The sequence below is a fragment of the Scardinius erythrophthalmus genome, assembly GCF_964197995.2.
Source record: "Scardinius erythrophthalmus genome assembly, chromosome: 23".
NCBI classification, from domain to species: domain Eukaryota; kingdom Metazoa; phylum Chordata; class Actinopteri; order Cypriniformes; family Leuciscidae; genus Scardinius; species Scardinius erythrophthalmus.
The window spans coordinates 32,318,064-32,337,889 of NC_138243.1; the positions used below are offsets into that span (position 1 = coordinate 32,318,064).

The 19,826-nt window shown below is 43.8% G+C and overlaps 1 protein-coding gene across 1 annotated transcript in view; it reads left to right on the top strand.

The window, feature by feature from the left end:
* LOC308683506 (dual specificity tyrosine-phosphorylation-regulated kinase 1A-like) overlaps positions 1-19,826 on the top strand; it is a 55,577-nt gene that overhangs the window by 21,710 nt on the left and 14,041 nt on the right. Inside the window, exons 18-24 of the mRNA XM_081353967.1 lie at positions 730-847; positions 13,917-14,092; positions 14,171-14,290; positions 14,994-15,182; positions 15,262-15,409; positions 17,588-17,874; positions 18,600-18,746. Of these exons, the coding sequence (XP_081210093.1) occupies positions 730-847; positions 13,917-14,092; positions 14,171-14,290; positions 14,994-15,182; positions 15,262-15,409; positions 17,588-17,874; positions 18,600-18,746 (1,185 nt within the window). The remainder of the gene's footprint in view (positions 1-729; positions 848-13,916; positions 14,093-14,170; positions 14,291-14,993; positions 15,183-15,261; positions 15,410-17,587; positions 17,875-18,599; positions 18,747-19,826) is intronic.

The window sequence follows — 19,826 nt, forward strand, 5'->3', positions numbered from 1 at the left end:
GCTGTACTCGTGCGTGTGTGTACTCGTGCGGCTGTACTTGTGCGTGTGTGTGTAGTCGTGCGGCTGTACTCGTGCGTGCGGCTGTACTCGTGTGTGTAGTCGTGCGGCTGTACTCGTGCGTGTGTGTAGTCATGCGGCTGTACTCGTTGTGCGGCTGTACTCGTCGTGCGTGTAGTCGTGCGGCTGTACTCGTGCGTGTGTGTAGTCATGCGGCTGTACTCGCTGTGCGGCTGTACTCGTGTGTGTAGTCGTGCGGCTGTACTCGTGCATGTGTAGTCGTGCGGCTGTACTCGTGCGTGTGTGTAGTCGTGCGGCTGTACTCGTGCGTGTGTGTACTCGTGCGTGTGTGTACTCGTGCGTGTGTGTACTCGTGCGGCTGTACTCGTGCGTGTGTGTACTCGTGCGGCTGTACTCGTGCGTGTGTGTAGTCGTGCGGCTGTAGTCGTGCGTGTGTACTCGTGCGTGTGTGTACTCGTGCGGCTGTACTCGTGCGTGTGTGTAGTCGTGCGGCTGTAGTCGTGCGGCTGTACTCGTGCGTGGGTGTAGTCGTGCGGCTGTACTCGTGCGTAGTCATGCGGCTGTACTCGTGCGTGGGTGTACTCGTGCGTGTGTGTAGTCATGCGGCTGTACTCGTCGTGCGTGTAGTCGTGCGTCTGTACTCGTCGTGCGTCTGTACTCGTGTGTGTAGTCGTGCGGCTGTACCCGGCATGCGGCTGTCTCACCTGGCAGTGGAGCATGAACTCGCAGCTCTTGCTGAGGTCTTTGGCGAGCAGTGGGCGTCTCATGTCGCAGCGGAGTGTGTACTGCAACACAACACAATACATCAGCGCATCATCACAGAACACGCGTGCGTGTGTGTGTGTGTGCCGCTCACCTGTATGTTGACGAACACGCCGTGGTACGTCTCGTACAGGACCTTGCTGCCTTTGGCCTGCAGCGGAAACTCAAACGGGATCTCGGTTCTTCCCGCCGGGACTTTTCCTGGTTTCACCACCTCCATGTTGCTGGACACCAGCTGAATGGGCTGAACCATCACACACACTTTACTTCTACAGCGCTTCAGATCATGAGTGTGTGTGTGTGTGTGTGTGTGAGTGTGAGAGAGAGAGAGAGAGAGAGAGAGAGAGAGAGAGAGAGAGAGAGAGAGAGAGAGAGAGAGAGAGAGAGAGAGAGAGAGAGAGAGAGAGTGTGTGGGTGGGTGTGTGTGAGAGAGAGAGTGTGTGTGTCTCAAGCGGCAACCTCCCCGTCTCTCTCTTGAAACCAACACGGAAGTGAGTTAAACTGTAATTCGTTGACTGGCCGCTTGAGGCTGTTGTCAGAAGTGAGTCAAATCTGTATCTCCCCCATGTTAAAATGACCAACTTTACAGCAGAAAAAAACATGTTTAAAGCCTGGTGTCTGTATGTGGATTTGGTCTATACAGCTAATTTTGCCCTTCATAACAACTGTGAGGGGGGTGAATTATTTTATAACTCGTCCGTTTAGTTGATTAATATTTAAATTTAAGGGTGTGGCCAAGCCACTTGAGTGACAGATGGATTGCCGCTGTCAGTGCTAGCCGTTTGTCTGCTGTTGCTAGCCGTCACTTCACCTCAGCAATGTTAGCTGCTGAACTTGCCATCTCTGCAGTGTTTGTGCTTTTTTTCGGGATTATCATTTCATACAATTTTAATACTTGGGTAACGTTACAAAGCTCACATCTTTGGATTCCGTCGTTATCGTTCGAGAGAAAAACCAGCGCTGTATTTCAGTTGTTTTCCTCTGTGAACCTGTACTAATGGATGTCTGACAATTTCGTTGCTTTTTGGGGTTTTCAAATTTAAAACGTCAATAAATGCTCGTTCGTTCTGTTCCCATGGAACAGATGGATTATAATATGCTTATGTACCGTCAGATGAAATCATGCAGGCGTCGGCGCTTTCTCCGTCCGTGAATGAGCGCGGATTTTCTAGCGCATTTACTTGCACTTCAAAGGCAATATATCTATGGTTTAACGGTTAAACCATAACCCATTTGAGAGACGGCCAACATCAGAATTTAAAATGGACTGAATAAGCTCTCTACGAACTTGAGCAATGCCGCGCTGACGGACCATGAAAGAGTGACGGACATGTATGCACATAAATCACTGTCGTACACAAACACTCTCGAAGTAATACACAGTCTCACTTGTAGCCATGTCTTTTAACTATTATAATATTTCGAAGGGCAAAAATAGGAACGTTTAATTGGCTTTACATCATCAGCTAACTCGATCACGTCGAGCTAGGTGATTTCAGATAGCCAGGCCAGGCTCCTCAGCTCCACTCACGCCCCGCCTGTTTGTCCATTTTCTGTTATCCGGGAGTGACGCAAGGCCAAGATGGCGACGGCCGGCTCCGCCCACTTTAGGCTTCAAAAATGCTCTTCAGAAACCTACGGGTGACGTCACGGACACTACGTCCATATTTTTTTACAGTCTATGGTGTGTCTGTGTGTGTGTGGGTGTGAGAGAGAGAGAGAGAGAGAGAGAGAGAGAGAGAGAGAGAGTGAGTGTGTGTGTGGGTGGGTGTGTGTGTGAGAGAGAGAGTGAGAGAGAGAGAGTGTGTGTGGGTGGGTGTGAGAGAGAGAGTGAGAGAGAATGTGTGTGTGTCTGTGTCTGTGTGTGTGTGGGTGGGTGGGTGTGAGTGAGAGAGAGTGTGTGTGTGTGTGTGGGTGGGTGTCAGTGTGTGTATATGTGAGTGAGTATGAGTGTGAGAGCAGGGTTTTTCCTGCATAGGGAATTTCGTCAAATCAAATCAAAATTCGTGCCGCCTCCGGCTCTCGACTAAACGCGGACAGACAGTCACATGCTCAGATACAGTTTTTCCACCGTGACGGTTCTGTTGCGGGTTCCCGGCCAGAGTCCATTCTCAAACCGTATAGTTTGCCGATAGTGTCGAGCGGGCCAAGTCATAAAAACACAACATTCCAATTAATCGAGGGTGGATGACAGATGAATCATTATAATGTGTTTATTAAAGACACGGAACTCTCATCACGGTAAAACACAATGAACGAGTATCACTCTTTTACTTTCGTTTTCAACAACGTAATTCTCTTCAGGGAAAACCAATCAAGGAAACCATATCAGGGCTCGACATTAATGCTTGTCCGGGACACGTGTGTTTTTGAAGGGACAAGTGAAAGAGAATTGTACTTGCCCAACCGGACAAACGCCCTGATTAAAACTCCACCCCTGAGGATGATTCTGATTTTATTTCATTTAATGTAAGTGGCGATTGATAGCCTATAGCTGATAATAATATAGGCTACCTAATGTAGGCTACTGACGCTAACAACGTTGCGCTAATGAGGCTTGCGCAGTTATCGATAACATATTATACAGTTAAGAAACATCACACGGGACCAGAGAGCCGTTTTCCTGAATACCATCAAGATTGAAACCGAGACACTGATTTCATAACAGTTCAATAAACAAATAGTTAAAATTAAGTCACTTACATTTTAGACGCAATGACTGTTTTTGTTTCAGCAGCGAAAATATTTCCAAACATCACAGCAGAACCACAGCGCATCTCACAGCAACACTCAGCCGTGTTTCATTACTGAATGATTCAGCGTTCTGAACGAATCGGTTGAGTCAAAGATTCAATGACTCGCTCATTAAGATGGTCGTCTGCCGCCTCCTACTGGCGGTTTAGTTTCAATGTATCATTCTTTTCAACATTCCTTATTTGTATATTCAAAAAATATTTACACTCATAATCTCATTTAATACAGTTGTAATTTTTCAATGTAAATTATTTAATTTGATTGGTAACAGCCTAGTGTCTCATTCTAATTGAACGTATTGATACAATTTAAGAATTTGAAATGGAAGATGGAGCATAGGCCTACATTTAATAAAATTAGGGAAAAAATGCCCTTTATAAAAGTAAAAAAATTCTGATAAGAGTGTTTTCCAACAGTGATGTAATGAAACATTGACAATTTAAGTTTGAAGGGAGTAAAGCCTCTAGTTAGGCTATTAAGGAAATGTAATTTTGCCAAAGGAAGTACTTTAATCAGCCTACTTCAGTGTGATATGTTACCATATCATCGTGCTTATAGGGGTCATATAATGGCACAAGCACTTTTACAAGTTGGTTGCACTGAAGTGTGTGTTGGAAGTGCCTGTACTCAACCATCATCAGATGATAATCCATCCAGTGTTTTTTTTTTAATCTTCTTATGTTTTTCCCGTCTCTAATCAAGCCGTTCGACCAAGTGATGTCACACGGTCGGACGCCCCTCCCACGATTGTTGATTGACAGCAGCGTTTCAACACAGACCCGCCCTCGTAGGCCGCATAGTCCGCGCGTCATTGTTGATACGCTGGAGCGCTGTCTATGAGCAGAAAGGTGTCTGAGAGATTGTGGTGTTCTGTTCTTGGGTGTAATAAGTGTAATAAGTAACCAAAAGTCCAAATCATAGTCTCTGCTGCACCAATTTAACTGATATAAATAGTTTAGAACATTGCATAGAAACTGTGTCTATTCCTCGTTTAGTGAGATCAAATAATAAATCTACTGCAGGATCTAGAAAAAATCTAATTGTTATTAAACCAGAAAATGTTGCTATTGGTAATCAAAAACAATTTCTAAAGCTAGGTCTTCTAAACATTAGATCACTCACACCTAAGGCAGTTATTGTAAATGAAATAGTTACAGATAATAGCTTCGATGTACTTTGCCTTACTGAAACCTGGCTTAAACCAAATGATTATTTCGGTCTAAATGAGTCTACTCCATCAGGATACTCCTATAAGCACGAGCCCCGTCTGATTGGTCGTGGCGGCGGTGTTGCAACTATCTATAGAGATTTTCTCAATGTTACTCAGAAAACGGGTTATAAGTTTATTTCATTTGAAGTACTTGTACTAAATGTTACGCTCTTAGATGTTCGAAAAACATCCCTATTATCTCTAGCCTTGGCTACCGTATATAGACCGCCTGGGCCTTACGCTGATTTCCTAAAAGAGTTTGCAGATCTTCTCTCAGACCTATTAGTTAACTTCGATAAAGCATTAATTGTTGGAGACTTTAACATACACATAGATAATCAAAATGATGCGTTAGGGGCTGCGTTTACAGATTTATTAAACTCCTTTGGGGTCAAGCAAAACATTACCGGACCGACTCATCGATTTAATCATACACTCGATTTAATTATATCACATGGAACCGATCCAACCGATATAGATATCATTCCACAAAGTGACGATGTCACTGACCATTACATGGTAACTTGCATATTACGTACTCCTGTAATATATCATGCTGCGCCGCGTTATCGATTAGGCAGAACAATCCTTCCATCCACCATAGATAATTTTTCAAACAGCTTATCGGATCTGTCTCAGCTGCTCAGTGAACCCAAACAAACAGATGAACTTGAGGAATTAACTAGCACTATGAGCACCACTCTCTCTGGATCATTGGATATTGTTGCGCCCATTAGATTAAAAAAGGTCAGAGAGAAAAGTAAAGCACCGTGGTACAACAATACTACGCGTGTTCTAAAGAGAGAAACCCGTAATTTAGAGCGTAAATGGAAACAAACCAACTTAGAGGTCTTTAGAATCGCATGGAAAGACAGTATGTCACGTTATAAAAAGGCCCTAAAAGCGGCCAGGGCTGAGCATCTCCGCAAACTAATAGAAAACTACCAAAACAATCCTAAGTTCTTATTTAACACAGTGGCGAGACTAACAAATAAACAGATGTCTCCTGAACAAAATATTCCATTACAGTTTAGTAGTAATGATTTCATGAAGTTCTTCACTGAGAAAATAGAAAACATCAGAACCACAATTGTAAACGTTCAATCCTCAATCGCGCCTTATAATTCAGCCTCAATTATCACCCCGCAAGAACAATTACAGTGCTTTACAACTATAGAACAAAAAGAGTTAAATAAACTTATCACCTCATCTAAAACAACAACATGTTTACTAGATCCTATACCAACTAAACTATTGAAAGAAGTGTTACCTGTAGTGGAAGAGCCTCTCCTCAATATTATTAACTTGTCTTTATCTTTAGGTTATGTTCCAAAAACATTTAAACTGGCAGTTATAAAACCTCTCATTAAGAAACCACAATTAGATCCGAATAATCTAGTAAATTATAGACCCATTTCAAATCTACCTTTTATGTCTAAAATACTAGAAAAAGTTGTGTCCGCTCAACTGGGCTCTTTCTTACAAGAAAATGACGTCTATGAAAAGTTTCAGTCTGGGTTCAGACCGCATCATAGCACTGAAACTGCGCTCGTTAAAATCACAAATGATTTACTTTTAGCTTCTGACCAAGGCTGTATCTCAATACTAGTTTTACTTGATCTAAGCGCTGCGTTTGATACTATAGATCATACAATACTCTTAGATCGACTACAAAATTATACTGGTGTTCAAGGACAAGCATTAAGCTGGTTTAGATCGTATTTATCTGACCGCTACCATTTTGTTTATTTAAACGGAGAAAAATCTATCATAACTCCAGTAAACTATGGAGTGCCGCAGGGATCTGTGTTAGGCCCATGGCCGTAGCCAGCTATGAGGTCACCGAGGTCCGGACCTCGGTCATTTTTTTATATTCAAAAATAAAATTTCAAGCTCTCTGAATGATTAATTAGCCGTTTAAACCGCGTCATATGTGTGTTTGCAATTTATGTCGCTGCGAGAAGGTAGATCAGTGAACGGGGCTTGAGAGCGTGTTGTGAGCATAGACTGTAAAAAATGCGGCAGAGCGCTTTATGTCACTTTATTATAATTTATAAATAAAGCGCAAAAGAAACTACAAGCATGATGCAACAGCATCGTAGTTGATGTCAATTTGAAAGTCATGAAATGACCAAAAAGTGCCAATAAACTTTTTTTTCTTTTACATTTCCGATAATGGCGCGTATAATTTGCACTAAGTGCCTGTCTTTTTAGCAAAAAAGGCACCCACAACTAAATAGCTACAGTTGCACGGGTCGTTGGGCGTGCGTGAGGTGCTTGAAACTAAGTAGCTTTTGACGCGTTCGACTCGAGTTCGAATCCGCCTTTTGCCGAACTCGCTCTTCTCCCTCTTCTCCCTTTTCCCAATACACATGAGATGTAAAATGTATAGCCTAACATAAAGGTCTCTAGCGTTATATTTTGCCAACGAACTAATATCGAAACCGTGATATGGTTTTGTGCTTTATAAAACAGCACAAGACTTTAAGTATCCTATATAGGCATTATGTTTGTGCTGCGTGATTTAAAGAAAAGTGCGCACTTTGCTCACGCGATCAAAGGGTTTATTTCTTGCAAGTGAAGACATTAGGACAAAAGTATTGTAATTTTCCTATAGTGTAATGTAAAATATACTTTTGAAATATTCATTTTCATTTATTAGGCTATATGGATTTTATGTCATAGGAATAATTATAGAAATCATTATTATATTATTATACTAATTGTTTGGCATACTAAAACACCAGTTATAATGTAATGTAGACTGAAACTCCATATCATAACTAAAAAATATGTTTGAGCCCCCTTTAATGTCCAGGTACAAGTCAATGTTTTTTATTTGTGCACAGTTCATGGGTTGAAGCCCGTTGAAGCTCTTAATTTTGAGCTCTCAAAGAGCACCAGATTGATGCATTTAACCTTAAAATGTACAAAATTTTCTTGCGGGGGAGCATGCCCCCGAACCCCCCTAGAGGGACAGAGGTTTACCCAACATAGTTTTACAAAATCCTATATGGGAAAGATATATCATTTATGAACTTTACTCCAGCATAGTACAACAAAGTTCCTTTTAAGTCAGTAAACTAAAACTCTTAATGCAAAATTAAAATGTCCTTGGACAAACTATACATTAGGCCTGCCTAAGGGGGGGCCTACAAGACATTGATTGTGCCCAGGGGCCTCTGAATTCTTAATCCGGCCCTGCACCTCACCTCGGACCTCACTAATTTTCAAACCCTGGTTACGGCCTTGGTTAGGCCCTCTATTATTCTCAATATATATGCTGCCACTTGGAAATATTATAAGGAAACATGGAATTAGTTTCCATTGTTATGCTGATGACACTCAAATCTATATTTCATCACGGCCAGATGAAAACGCTAAATTATCCAAATTGACAGAGTGTGTTAAAGATATAAAAGATTGGATGACGCATAATTTTCTTTTATTAAATCCAGACAAGACAGAGGTACTACTTATCGGTTCAAAAAACCGCCCACAAAACCTCTCACAATACAACTTTAACATAGTAGGATGTCCTGTTACTTCATCCTCTACAGTAAAAGACCTGGGTGTTATATTAGACTGCAACCTGTCTTTTGAAAATCATATTTCATATGTTACAAGAACAGCCTTTTTCCACCTTAGAAACATTGCTAAGCTACGTAATATGCTATCTGTTTCTGATGCAGAAAAGTTAGTTCATGCATTCATGACCTCGAGACTAGATTACTGTAATGCGTTATTAGCCGGTTGTCCTGCATCCTCAATAAACAAGCTACAGTTAGTCCAAAATGCCGCCGCTAGAGTTCTAACTAGATCAAGAAAATATGATCATATAACACCGATTTTATCATCCCTACATTGGTTACCTATAAAGTCCCGTATTAATTACAAGGTATTGCTACTGACTTATAAAGCCCTAAACGGCTTAGCTCCAGTCTATTTAACGGATCTTCTATCGCCCTATAATCCATCGGTCACTAAATTCGAGGCTTTTGGTCATACCTAGGATATCCAGATCCACCAAAGGAGGGAGAGCATTTTCACATTTAGCACCAAAACTCTGGAATAGTCTTCCGGATACTGTTCGTTGCTCAGACTCGCTCTCCCAGTTTAAAACTAGATTAAAGACGCATCTCTTCAGCCAGGCATTCATATAATACTTTTAATCCTACAGTTAAATCCGGTCTCTACTTCATAAACGCCAGAGGAGAACTGGCCCCCGACTGAGCCCGGGTTCTCCCAAGGTTTTTTTTTCTCCATTAGGTCACCTGATGGAATTTTTCGGTTCCTTGCCACTGTTGCCTTTGGCTTGCTCAGTTGGGGATATTTGGGGATATTTAATTGAATTAATCAATCAACGATACTATTGATCAGCATTACCGAACGTAGACGTTCCACTAGAAACAAACATTGATGTATTGTTCTAATTTATTACTGTGAAGCTGCTTTGATACAGCCTGTGTTGTGAAAAGCGCTATATAAATAAACTTGACTTGACTTGACTTGACTTAATAAGGAACACAGTCATGTTGATGTTCCTGAATCCGAACCGCTGAAGACGCAGTGGCTGAGTTTGTTTTCAAAGGGAATATTCCCCACGATCAACGTCAAGCTTTCATGTTTGCGCGAATCATTCACACACCAGACTGCTTTACACACGAGGGTCAGTAAAGCTGGTTTTGCTAAGAAGCTGCTCCTGAAAAAAGGATCGGTACCAACTATCCGTGTTCCGGCTGCACTTCCAGAAGAAGTGAGTGTAACGTTTTATTAATCTTTATATTAATCTTTGCAAATCGCTTGCACGCTTCATGATGAATGCGGCTGTTTACACTCAGGGTACATTACGGCATGTTTTCTATGTACGACGTTATCAATATAATTCATAATTCCACGTTTATAATGAGCATCGCGTTATGGTTATTGTGTTATTAAAACTGTGTACGCAGGTGTTAAAGTTAACGTGGTAACACTGCACTAAGCTTACTTTAATTGTCGAACTTCTTTGGGGCCGTCATCTTGTTCCGGGTCCGACTCCGGTTCAAACTGATACGGTCGCACAGATGTGTCCTCAGAGACTCCTGCTGCCATTCTTTCTCCAAAATATGCCCTCAACTGTTGTCAAGGCAACACTTCACATGTGTTGTGTCAGAACCAGAGGGGCGGAGTCAGCAAAGCTCATTATCATTTAAAGACACATGCACTGAAACGGCGTGCTGAAAACAGAGCTGTTTTTGACCAGGTAAAATTAGTGTTTCCTTACAATACTAATGAGAATTTTTAATTAAAGTATATTACAAACTTTTAATTTAGACCCTAAAGAATCATATTAGCTTGTACAAAAATGGCATTATATGACCCCTTTAACACTGAGAATTTGAATAATTGTAATGTGAAGATCAGATGCAGATATCTAAGAGAATATCATAGGTTCGGGCGGTTGGCGGTGGATTATTTATTTTTAACAGTGGGTTAGGGTGACTCAAAGTGCACCAGATTAATGAATTTATCTTTAAAATGTACAAAATGTTCTTCTGGGGTGGGGGGATGGGGGGCATGACCCCTGACCCTGGAGGTACCGAGCTCCACCCACAAGAATACAGTGGCAAACACAGTATATGATGGACTACGAAAAGTACAAATTTAATTATCTTACTATTAAAATGCATGATCAGGATTTAACCACCTGAGCCAGGAAAAACCCTGTGTGTGTGTGTGTGTGTGTGTGTGTGTGAGTGAGTGAGTGAGTGAGTGAGTGAGTGAGTGAGTGAGTGAGTGTGTGTGTGTGTGTGTGTGAGAGACCTTGACAGAGTTGTAGAAGGCCTCGAACACCCCCACACTCTTCGAGCTGAGCTGCAGGTTCACGAGCCCCTCCAGACTGAGAGAAACTCCCTGATGCTGCAGCGCGTCTCTGGAGCTGATGACCAGCACTCCGCTCAGCCGCTCCTGCAACACACACACACACACACACACACACACACACACACACACACACACAGGCCTGATTAACCGCGGCACACCCCGCAGACACAGCGCACACCGAACCAGAGTCACTCTCACCCCTTCATGATACACTTTATTCGCGCGCTTCAGCCTGATGTCCAGTGAGACGCTCATCTTCTCATCCGCGCATTCTCTTCCGCGTCGCTGTCATATGATCTCTGACGTCACCGGGAGGGGCGTGTCCCGAGTTTAACCGTTATTAAACCTCTTCAGATATATAGAGTTTTAATGTTGTGTAAACGTACTTATAATCATAATATTATTAGACAAAACCTTCCTTGCTTTGCATAAAAACTACAAACTTTACCAGAACTAACCCTGCGTCCTGAGAAGAAAAACAGAAACACGACGATGCACGAAACCACAAAAAGTGTGTTTACAGTAATATCTGGACAAACGAGATTTATTATATTTACAGTGTGTAATATCGCGCACGTACCTTCACTTTCGCTTCGCCCTAAGAAACGTAAAATTGATTGGCAGTTTCCATGACAACCCCGAGAACGGTTCCTGCGTCATGAGGTCATCCGGGAACTTGGCCGTGTGATGGACAGTCGTCATGGAAACCTTCTCACTCGGCTTCCATTTTGTTCCTGACTTTTTTTCTCCCTTCAAAGGACCGATGACCGCCGTTCCCGAAGCGCTCGATAGCGATTGAGAAATCGATCGTCGATTCGCGCGTCGTATCGATGACGGGCAGCCCTGTGTGGCGAGTTTAGTGCGCGAGTCCTGTGCGCGGGTTTGCAGCGCGCGCGCGTGCGCGCCATTTTGTCCAGGGCCAGCGGCGGCGCGCGCGCAGGATGAGTGACTGACGGACGGGACCGCGGAGCGCGCCGACGCTCACCGAGAGAGTTCTCGCTGTTCTGTGTGTTCTGCGAGGCTTTGCATCCGACACGCTTTGGGAAAGGGATTCCTGAGGAACACGGCTGGGAATTATTGTGGATTCTCCCGGAGGATTTTCACTCCTCTCGTCAGAAAGAAACGCGCGCGACACGGTGAGTGATGACGGCTAGCGCGTCGGCTAACGGTTAGCTTCCCTCAGCGATCCCGACGCCTCGTTCCCCGCTCGCCGCGTCTCAATCCGGGCGAGATCCGACGCGTTCTGTGCGTTTTCGGAGGCTCGTCGAAATAACGGCTCTGTCTTGTCGCCCGCTCCGTTCTGGCTTCGGTCCGTCCGCAGGCCCGGGCAGCTAATGTCCACCTAGCCTCGGCATCGACAGCTCCGTGTGAAGGCTTCACAGATGAGGAGTTTATTCAGGGCTCAGGCTCGTCTCTCCCGGGCTACGGAGCGAGTGTCTGCCGCTGTCCGCGCGGGTCAGTGCGGGTGTTGTGTCGTTAGCATGCTAGGCTAACTAACGTTACCGCGAGCCAGTGTTTTGACAGCTTTGATTGTCGTCATGTGCGCGAAACTGATTTACAGCATCAAACAATCGCGATCGTGTGAAAGTCATGCTGGAGAATTTGCAGTAGAAGCTTAACAACCATATCTAGATGTTTAACGTTAACCTGGAGCCCCCGATGATGATGATGTCGAGCTCTTCATCGTGTAGATTAGGCTGATGTTGGAGTGATTGTGTTTCTGGGAGTCTTGTGGTTGTGTTTACACGGGCTGCGGGATCTAGTGTGCGTTTGCTGTCTCTGGGCACTTGAACAGAATGTATGATTATATGTTGTTCTAGTAGTGAGTTAGTATGCACTCCTAAACTGATGTAGTGTGTGTGTGTGTGTGTGTGGATTAATTTCACGGCAGATCTTCACCAATGGTTGTGCAAGTTGAAGATCAACTCAACCATCTCAAAACACGGCAAGACCCTGCAGAAACACCAGGGCTGTTCTCACCTGGAAACCACTCGCGAGTCGCTTCAGGTACGCTGATGTCTCACACACACACACACACACACACACACACACACACACACAGGTACAGTATGTGTTCCTCACTGTCTGCTGTTCTCGCAGTGGGCTGTGGTTTGCAGATGGACTCCCCTGTCACAATGATATGAGATTTGTCAGAAGACGATGCATACAGGTGAGCCTCACACTAACCCACAGGTACACACACACACACACACACGTATGATCATGTAAACGCTCAGACTCGGACTGTGTGCAACATCTGTCCCTTTTTCATGTAGCTTCCCATCATCACCCTACAGTGTTTTTAGAGGAGGAGAGCGCTCCGCTATGGATGTTTGGGAATAAGGGCCTGTCTCCGGGGTCCCTCAGACTAACTGATTCCGGGTTCCTCACCCGAGAGCTTTTCTGTCAGCAAATACTGTGTTAAACTGTGCTGGGAAATGTGTCAAAGTGCAATTCAATTTCATGCCTCTTACCCGTTTTCCTATTGGACGGAGCCTCGCAGCTTTGCCCTAGCAACAAAAGTGGGTTATTTGCATACCCTTTCCTGATTGGCTGCCGCTTTAGCCGGCTGGCCAATGGCGCGGCATCTTCCTGGTGGTAGGCTATGGTAATGAAGCACTGTTGCTGGGCTTGCGAGCGCTGGTTACCAGTGTGAATGTGCTGCATTGTGTTTGCTGGTGAGAGACGCTGATAAATGACGACTTAATGATCTGCAGAATTCCCGCTCGCTGCAGACCGTCACATCTACAAACATCACAAACGCTCACATGTAGGCTTTATTGTGCTGAGATTTGTGGCATTAAAACCCTCAGCTGTTGTCTAGACGTCTGTGGCTGTGGAATCATGGGCTGGTTCTGTTCAGTCACGCTTCATGTCTGTCGCTGTAATCATCTCCGGTTTGAGGACCTTACATGAGCGCTCGCTGTTTACAGTTTGATGGAGTTCTGTGTGTGTGTGTGTGTGTGTGTGTGATCCTGATGCTGAGTCATAAACACACTCGATCAGCTCTGATTAGACCTGTGTGTGTGTGTGTGTGTGTGTGTGTGTGTGTGTGTGTGTGTGTGTTTGAAGGACTGAGTGTCGTCATGTGACAGAAGCACGACCACCCTGATCTCCCATTTTGGTCCGAGCTTTTTCAGGTGTTCTGTAACCGGATCCGGCTTTAGGCTCGGAGTGCTTCTGCGCGCACACAGACACAATGAAGGAAAAAATAGCCTGATCTTCATTTATATCAAACTAAAAGCAAGATAGCTTGTCTGTCTGTGTGCTGAAGTTGTGTGTGTGTGTGTGTGTGTGTGTGTTTCAGGAGGAGAGACCTCAGCATGCAAACCCTCCTCTGTTCGGCTGGCCCCCTCGTTTTCTTTCCATTCGGCTGGTGTGCAGATGGATGCGCAGACGCCCCATTCTCACCCGCCGTTCAGTGATGCTCACCCGCCGAGCGCCGCGGACCAATCAGGCGCCTCGCAGCCCAACACCTCACAGGTACGCGTGTACAGCGAGCGCGTGTGTGTGTGTGTGTGTGTCCGCGAGCCGCTCTCACACACGCCGCTTGTGTTGCAGGTAACTGCGGATATGGTGATGCTCCAGAGGCGGATGCCGCAGTGTTTCCGGGATCCAGCTTCTGCGCCCTTAAGAAAACTCTCCATCGAACTGATCAAAACATACAAACACATCAATGAGGTGCGACTCTCACGTCTCTCACGTCACTCACGTTATCAGGATATTGGATCCGTGCAGCTCTTAAAGGGACAGCACTAATATTCCTGCCGTCTCTATAATAACACTAATAATAACAAACAACAAAAGACAGAGAAAATCCACTGGTTATTCACTGAATAACTTCTGTAACTATATTTGTAATGTATATTTTATTTATAAACTGCAGTGTTATTTTACATTTAATTACAGTTTCTGAACCTGAAAATCTTAAAACACTGTTTATTTCAGTCGTATCTGTGTTCAGTTGTGTCTGTTTGTTGCTTGTTGTTCTTTTTTAATCATTGAGTGTTTATTGTCTTTAATAATGCTTGAAGTTTATATCAGTTCGGCTAGTTGTTCTTCTATGGTGTTTTCAGGCGAACGCTCCAACGTTCTTTAGCCTGATTGTGTTCGTGATATTCAGAGACAGTTAAATGTTTTGCAATAAGACTAAATGTGAAAGATATCTACATTTTTTTACCTTATTGGAATCTAAATTAGGAATCGATTGCAATAAGACTAAATGTGAATATCTAAGTTTTTTTTCTGACTTTATTGGAATCGGAATCGTTAAAACTGAGACGATGCCCAACCCGACTCGCGCTGATCCAAACTGAAAGAAATGAACTTGTTGGATCTGTGAATGCTGGATGCACTGAGCACGGCTCTCTCCGCTCGTCCGCAGGTTTACTATGCAAAGAAGAAGCGTCGTCACCAACAGGGTCAGGGCGAGGACTCCAGCAACAAGAAGGAGCGGAAGATCTACAACGACGGCTACGATGACGACAACTTCGACTACATCGTTAAGAACGGCGAGAAGTGGATGGACCGATACGAGATCGACTCTTTAATAGGCAAAGGCTCGTTCGGTCAGGTCAGTGTGTGTCTGCGCGACGGCCCTGTGTGTGTGTGTGTGTCAGCGTGTGTGTGACGCTCGTGTCTCTGTGCTGCAGGTGGTGAAGGCGTACGACCGTGTGGAGCAGGAGTGGGTCGCCATCAAGATCATCAAGAATAAAAAGGCTTTCCTCAATCAGGCTCAGATTGAAGTCCGACTGCTGGAGCTCATGAACAAACACGACACCGAGATGAAGTACTACATCGGTGAGCTCTGCCTTTCCCACAGTAGCGGTGTAACGATCCCCTCACGAGACACATCACCACACCAGATTACTGCCATAGACACATGATAAAACGATAAACAAAGAATGCACTGTTGATTAAATGCTAAATCTGATATTACATTGTGTGTGTAAGTGAATATGATGGACTTGGTGCTGAAACCCAAAGCACAGGACAATAGAGACGCCAGAATAACTATATTCATGATTCTGAAGATGAAAATACTGAATATGCTTGATCTCTGTCACTGACTAGATATATCTACAGTAATGTCGGACACTTTTACACTTAACATCAGACATCTGGCATTATCAGGACACACTAATATTCCACATCTCACTGTACATTATATTCAACATTATATATAGTAGTGTAATGCAGTGTTGACACTAACTCTGAAAACCTAAACATTTTTCTCACAGTCATTTTTAACTATACACTACACATATTGTTGCATTTTTGTATTGTGATATATTGTGACACGATATATAGTTACACCCCCATCACTACACCCCCCATCACTACACTAACCCTAACCCCCCATCACTACCCCCCCCCCCCCCATCACTGAATTTAAATTTTCTCATAATTTTTCCCGTGGAGATTCTTCTTCTGTGTGAGTGCTGGTTCAGTGTGACATCTCCTGTGCTATATCTGTTGGTCATGTCCTGTCGTGTGTGTGTGAGACGGAGTGTTTAGAGAGGAATGAATTGCTCTATTTGGGGCAGACGTCATGCTGAACTATAGATGTTTAAAAATAAAGGCCAGGGTCGGCATCCCAGCTGTCTGTGTTCAAGCGCAGTTTTACACCAGATTTATCAACACTAGACCACTCAAGAGTTTTCAGTGAGACATGTATGAGAGATTCGTGTAAATGTCAGTGCTGAGCTTGAACGAGGCGCAGAGGTCAGGTGACGTCTCCCTCGAACACACCGGATGATCAGCGCTCAGTCCCGCAGGTCACGCTCGCACCGCTTCGGGTCATGCTTCAGAAATGCATATGCTTGTGTTTTTTCGTTTCTTCCCTCTACGTCTGATCGATCCGACCGGAAAACACAGTCACGTCCGCTTTATTTCTACAGCGCTGGATATACGATATAGATGGTTTCTGCTGTTCAGTGTTTATTCAGTTCTGTTCAATAACTGTAAAGATTATCGAATATGAAAAATATGTAGTCAGGTCAGTCATGTATGATGGATGTAATTAATAACATTATATTAAACCTCATAACAGCAGGTGCGTTTCCATTACAGATTTACACAAAACTTTTTTGCACAAAAAACGATTGCGAAATGACGGCGTGTCCATTGGGAGTATTTTCAATTCGCAATTTCAAATTGTAGGATTTGGAGGGTAACGGAAACGCAGCTAGTCATTATTACTACATTACTACTGATGAATTGTTCTTGGGTTTAGTCACAGATTCAGGCAGTTCTTTCCTGCCTAAGGTTTAGGGTTAGTATTCATAAGCTAGTAGACACTGGCGTTGCATTGAAGGTATTGATCCAACTCTATGTACAAGAGGGCATGTTTTATATAAAGTTTATATTAGTACTAGTGGCTTACTTCTGCTTTGTTCATTACATGTACATCAAATGATTCAAAAGACACTTTTATATAAAAAAACTCAAACAAACAAGTAATTCACCACATAAAAGCAATATTACCAGAAGTGTAAAGGGCCGTTCACACCGAGAGTGAGTATAGCGATAACTATAGTGTATTAGCGTCCACACCAGCGCATGATATCATTCTGTGTATTCGTCGTCTGTCGCTTTAAACGCTCGAGCTCTTTAAAGAAGGATGGATTCTGATTGGCTGTCAGTGTTTGTATTGATCGTCAGCTGGGAAATCAGCTTATTGTTATAGTTGTGGTGTGGGCCATTCTTATAGAATCTGAACAACTATTAAAACTTCATGGGTTGGGTTATAGTGCTTGGTGTGAACTGTGGAAAGGCATAACGAAGGGTTAGAGTAGATTTTCGTGTACGGCTGAAGAGGAATTGATTGTGAATGTGTGACGGATCAGATCAGCTCCAGCTCACACACTCACACACACACGTCTGGTTCTGGCTAAAGTGCTCTGGAAAGGGTCGTCCTGTGTCTTTCGTCTGCTGTGCCGTGTGCGTCCTCATGGCCTGTTTCTCTCTCTCCTGCAGTGCATCTGAAACGCCACTTCATGTTCCGGAACCACTTGTGTCTGGTCTTCGAGATGCTGTCCTATAACCTGTACGACCTGCTGAGGAACACTAACTTCCGCGGCGTGTCGCTGAACCTGACGCGTAAGTTCGCCCAGCAGCTGTGCACGGCTCTGCTGTTCCTGGCCACGCCGGAGCTGAGCATCATCCACTGCGACCTCAAGCCCGAGAACATCCTGCTCTGCAACCCCAAGAGATCCGCCATCAAGATCGTGGACTTCGGCAGCTCCTGCCAGCTGGGCCAGCGGGTGAGGCTCCGGCACTGGGGGGGGGGCCCTGAACACTAGAGGTCAGGGGTCGGATACTTGTTTCCAAATTTAAATTCCGATTCCTCTTATCGATTCCTTTGTTAGCGTTTCAATATGACTTTAAACCACTCAAGTGTTTTCTGTGTGAAACACATTCAGCTGGTGTTCTTCACTGAATAACTTCTGGAACTATATTTGTAATCTATATTTTATTTATAAACTGCAGTGTTATTTCTGAACCTGAAAATCATAAAACACTGTTTAGTTCAATCGTATCTGTGTTCAGTTGTGTCTGTTTGTTGTGATTGCTAATTTTTTATTTGTTCTTTTTTAACCACTGAGTGTTTATTGTCTTTAATAATGCTTGAAGTTTATATTAGTTCGACTAGTTGTTCTTCTATGGTGTTTTCAGGCGAACGCTCCAACGTTCTTTAGCCTGTTTGTGTTCGTGATATTCAGATACAATTAAATGCTTTGCAATAAGACTAAATGTGAATGATATCTACATTTTTTTACCTTATTGGAATCTAAATTAGGAATCGATAAGCAGAATCAAAATCGAATCGGAATCGTTAAAATTCTAACGACACCCAGCTCTATCAGTGACTCTATCTGTCCATCATCTCCTTCAGTGTGTTCGGGGTGTGAAGGCGTGTTGATTTGAGGAGCGTGTGTGTCTGACTGCCTCCTCAGCTCGTTCAGTAACGTGGCTCGTGTGTCCTCAGATATACCAGTACATCCAGAGCCGCTTCTACCGCTCGCCCGAGGTCCTGCTGGGAATGCCCTACGATCTGGCCATCGACATGTGGTCTCTGGGCTGCATACTGGTGGAGATGCACACCGGAGAGCCTCTGTTCAGCGGCGCCAACGAGGTGAGCTCTCAGCTGACGTCTCCTAAGGGTCTTGCACACGGAGGCACACATTTTCATGCTTTTTTCGTATTTGAGATTCGGTGGCTCTGAATTGTCAAATCACCATTCAGAATGCTTGAGCTACGCATGCGGAAAATGTTTCGGAGGCAGTGTGTGTTAGCGTGATTGACAGAACAATGAGGTCGTATTTATTTTGAACGTGTGAAAATTTCAGACGCAAATTCTGAACAGGGTCTTAAGACACGTACTCACAAAATGATGCCAGATGAAGGCGAGGATCCTCATAAACAGTCTTGAAGGAATAGTTCACTTCCAAATGAAAACTCTGTCATCATTTACTCACCCTCAAGTTGTTTCGAACCCCATGAGAGTCTCTCTTCTGCTGAACACACAGATTTTCTGAAGAGTGTGTGTGAGCAGGTCAGGGGTTAACCCATCAGGGGCTGGTGGACCCCACTGACTTCCAGAATCAGAGTCTTTATTTGTCCTTGTACAACAGAGTGCAGCGAAACATGCAGTCCTACTCAGCGCAAAACATCTCCCACTTTACGAACAATTATCCTGTGTGCAAAAAACAAACATTCTCCTTCATAACCAATTTTACTATACGTGAGAATGGTGTGTGTGTGTTTATAAATATACCTTTAACAGCAACATTTGCATATCATATGTAGCAGGTGATTTATAAGCATATGACTATGAGTAGGGGAAAGAGCTAATGGTGGAAGTCAGTGGGGTCCGTCAACTGGGTGACATCAGCTTTTTGTGTTCCGCAAGGGAAATATATTACACAGGTTTGAAACGGCTTGAGGGTGAGTAAAGGGTGACCGTTTTCATTCTGAAGTGAACGTAAACCGTTAAGAAGGAAATTGCATGTGTGTCGGTATATTAGATCTGTGCATTCAGTCTTAAAGTGACGGCAGCCTAATAACCCTGTGTGTCACTGATGTCAATCATCATCAGAGGACAGAATCACTGCTTTAATGAGGTCAATCGTCACACTGGTGTACAATCATTACAAGTAGGGATGTCAATTTACATAAATTCCTATAGTTCATCGTTGTTAATCTATTAATTGTT